The sequence below is a fragment of the Macrobrachium rosenbergii genome, chromosome 54, assembly GCF_040412425.1.
Source record: "Macrobrachium rosenbergii isolate ZJJX-2024 chromosome 54, ASM4041242v1, whole genome shotgun sequence".
Taxonomy (NCBI): domain Eukaryota; kingdom Metazoa; phylum Arthropoda; class Malacostraca; order Decapoda; family Palaemonidae; genus Macrobrachium; species Macrobrachium rosenbergii.
The window spans coordinates 53,979,826-53,983,429 of record NC_089794.1 but is presented as its reverse complement, the minus strand read 5'-3'; the positions used below and the strand labels follow the sequence as shown (position 1 = coordinate 53,983,429).

The window sequence follows — 3,604 nt, the reverse complement described above, 5'->3', positions numbered from 1 at the left end:
ACTTTTATCTATGGTAAGTTAATTCAAGGCTTGTGTATGGTGAGGTTCCTCATATAGAATCCATGGTTAATATCCGATCATCTTCTTGGTAATGTTAACGCTCATGTAGGTGGATAACTTGGGGTTATGATAAAAGAGAGAGAAAAAAAGAAAAGAAAATCCCATAAATTACAGGATTTACGTGTTCATTAATTAAATTTCCCACGAGGTGATGTACTGTCCCGTGACGTCACATTTGACGGGAAACAACTCAAGCTGGTGCCACAATTCTGCAAACTCAACTTTCCCATAATTATAATACATCAAGAACTTGTTGTCTTTCACATATATAGTCATAGCAGTATAACTGTTTTGCATAAGAATCTGCTTGAGTTATTTTCACATGAAAATAATATTACTTTTCATGCTACCTTTGACATATCACTCACAACGCACACAGCCACCTGACTGAAGTCTCCCGCTCAGAAAGTACCCAAATATCCTCTACTCAGTATCAGTTTCATTACTTCTAATGACTAATTTGCCTTACCATTGCTTACACTTTACACTATATTCAAATCACTTCGTACAATTGAATGGCTAGACTGTGCAAAGCATACCCAGAAGCATGCGTAAACCAAATCAATTTCTTTATACACACAAAACTGTAGAGCTACATCACAGTGGCACTTTTAACTATTTTCATGGGCGGTAAATGCTCAGTGCGATCATTTACAGGTTATGTTCACATAAATATGTATGGTAAATACATTCCTGATGTATATTATGAAGCAATAATGGCAAAAGCTTACCTATCTTACAGTGAAAACATCTATAGCTTAGGCGTCCTGTACACGACATCAAGTTTCACGGCATCAGCTGATAATTTACTTCCTGACCCTGCTGCCAGACGACAATTCAGCACTCATAGAGAACGTTTTTGGTTACATCTGGATTTGTATCAATATGCACCATTTTTTCTTCCTTTTAGTCATGATACATTCCAAATACAATGTTAAAGGGAATAACTTCCACTTCATTCATAATTATACACTGCTGTCACATAATGGTACTGCTTGCGTCCTTTGAAGCTTGCTGGGTGGAAAGCCAAAGAGAAATTTGCTGGCAATGGTCATTCTGAGTTCAAGGGGTCCCAAGGAAGGTTTTTATGAAAGTTTTAGGCATATGTTCCTTACTCGAATAAACGTGAATATGAACCCCCTTTGGGAGCTGCTATGGACATAAAGCCAGCCTTGGCATTGCTGGCATTGCTCATTCTGTGTCCAGGGGACTCCAAGGGAGGTTTAAGAAAAGTTTCAAGCATATGTTTTCCACTCTGACAAAAAAAAAAAAATTTTCAGTTTTTAGGGTTCATTTTTGATGCAAAAGCCAGAGTTCTGATCCGGCAGCAATACATTTTTGAGATGTTGGGGGTAGGCACTACTTATCTAGGGGGTCAAACCTTTTGTGTTCAAAACTCGGAATAAGCACTCTGGGCTGCCGGTCTATAACCCCGTTTTTGCGGCAGAACATGGCATCATGGTTCCTGCGCGCAGCGTCGGGTGGAAGGAACAGCTGCCCTGGGTCCTGTTGGATCTCCGCACCGCTTCAAAGGCAAATGGTGATGCCTCCCCTAATGAGAAAGTCTATGGGGAGACACTGGCCATCCCCGGAGAATTCTTCCTGCCGTCGGCTGACGGCGCCGACACTCCCCTCCCGAGGTTGAGGGAACTCACACAGAAGTTCACGCCCTGCCATAAGACCTTCACTGACAGAACCACCACCTACAGCCCACCCGCCTTACACTCCTGCTCCTACGTCTTCGTCAGGGTGGACGCCCATCAGCCGTCCTTAACCAGGCCCTACCGAGTCATCAGGTGGGCCGCCAAGGTATACCTCCTTGACATCCACGGGCAGGAAGACTGGATCACCATCGACAGGCTGAAGCCAGCATTCCTGTTGGACAGCAAAGGACGTGAGGAAGAAGGCAGGTGCCCCAGAGTTCCCCCTCAGTACCTCCCCACAGACACACCGCTCCCCCACCAAAGTGGGGTCCGGGGCGGTCAAGGAAATACATCAAGCCAATCCGAGATGTCGGTTCCACCCCATGCCCACAGTTCTTCAGGAACAGGGGCCCGCTCCGACTGCCTCAGCATCTGTGTGATTAATGTTATTTTCATCCAATAATTGCTCCTCTAATCATTGTGAGGGGTTTACTATGTGTAAGGGCACCAAAACGCCTCTTCTTTCTTGTGTTTCTCTCTTCATACGTACATTAATCACGTCATATATGTTACTTGTTGATATTTCAGATTCTTTATGTATCTCATTGTATGCATCATTGTATAGCCTGTCTGCCGATATATATACTTGCCTTCTACATGTTCTGTAACGCATTATATATGTCTTTTTATGCCTGTAACAAACACAACCTTCGTATGGACGCAGTTGGGGGCCTCAGGTCGCCCGCTACCTTTCCGTCTGCTTTCTGTATTATAAACACCTGTCGAGAATAGTAAAGGATCTTTCTTTCATTTCTGACATTTCTTGAACCTCACATCAACAATGCTAATGCAGTACATGACGAATTGTAGATATAACTCAAGAGGAAAGAGTTAAAGGTTGTCATTTTATTCTTGGGAAATGTGATGCCAAGCATTAGGAGTTTTTCTGAGGATATTCAACTAAATGTTTACCTTAAAATTAATTACTGTGCAGCTACTGTAAATCCGCGCAAAGGTTTCCCGAGGCGTCTGAAAATAGCTTGATACCATTTTATTTTTGATGTTACTCATGCCACAAAGCTAGGGGGCATTTTTTTTTCATGGCTTTATCAACAGCACAGAAAAGATCTAATCACTACGTTCATCATGAAACCAGACCGTAGGGTATAAAACCACAATTATTAATAGAAAATATTTTTCGTAGACATTTTGCGCCCATGAATAATTGCTTAGGAACCCTGTATTCCATTACGTTTTCTGTAAAGAAATGGCAGATGTAGAAAATGGTCAAGCGAACAAATGGTCTTGGTAGACTTAAATCAAAATGGAAATTCTAATTATTGTAGGCCAGTTGGGTTTCACTCCAAGGAACACTGTCAAGATTAACATCAGATTTTATGGTACAGGTACACATAGCAAAAATAACATGTAGAGTAATTCGCAAACATTCTTTAAAAACTGTCATCAATCCATTTTCTAATGTGTAGTTGTCCGAAATTAATTGTATTTTAAGAATAATTGGCAGATAAATGGATCGAATGGCATCAGAGGTGTGATCAGACGATCGTGAACGAGTTCTGTCCTCGTAAAAGGGAAAAGGGGATTTATTTTACTCTAATCTCCTTTATTATTCATCGATGGTATACACACACAAATATACTGATATGTTTAGAGCTTTTAGTATTTAGCCTTATTTGTTAGTTTTCTGGGTGTTTTTTTTTTTCCGAACAGCTCACATACAGTGTAACGTTTAGGCCCTCGCCATAAGAGTATTTGTTTAGTACTTAAAACAGCAATATCTAGTCATAAGACTTAATATACTCTTTCTTATATTTTTAAGCTTTATGAATTCATCGGTCGGGAGTCAGCGTTTCGGAAAATTACTTTTGGAATTTTCGAGT

The 3,604-nt window shown here is 40.9% G+C and overlaps 1 protein-coding gene across 1 annotated transcript; it reads left to right on the top strand.

Annotated features, from left to right (window-relative positions):
- The first annotated feature begins 1,518 nt into the window (after positions 1-1,518).
- Positions 1,519-2,166, top strand: LOC136834684 (uncharacterized). Its single transcript, XM_067097271.1, has one exon. It carries the CDS (start codon positions 1,519-1,521, stop codon positions 2,164-2,166), a length of 648 nt encoding a protein of 215 aa, XP_066953372.1.
- Positions 2,167-3,604: the final 1,438 nt, after the last annotated feature.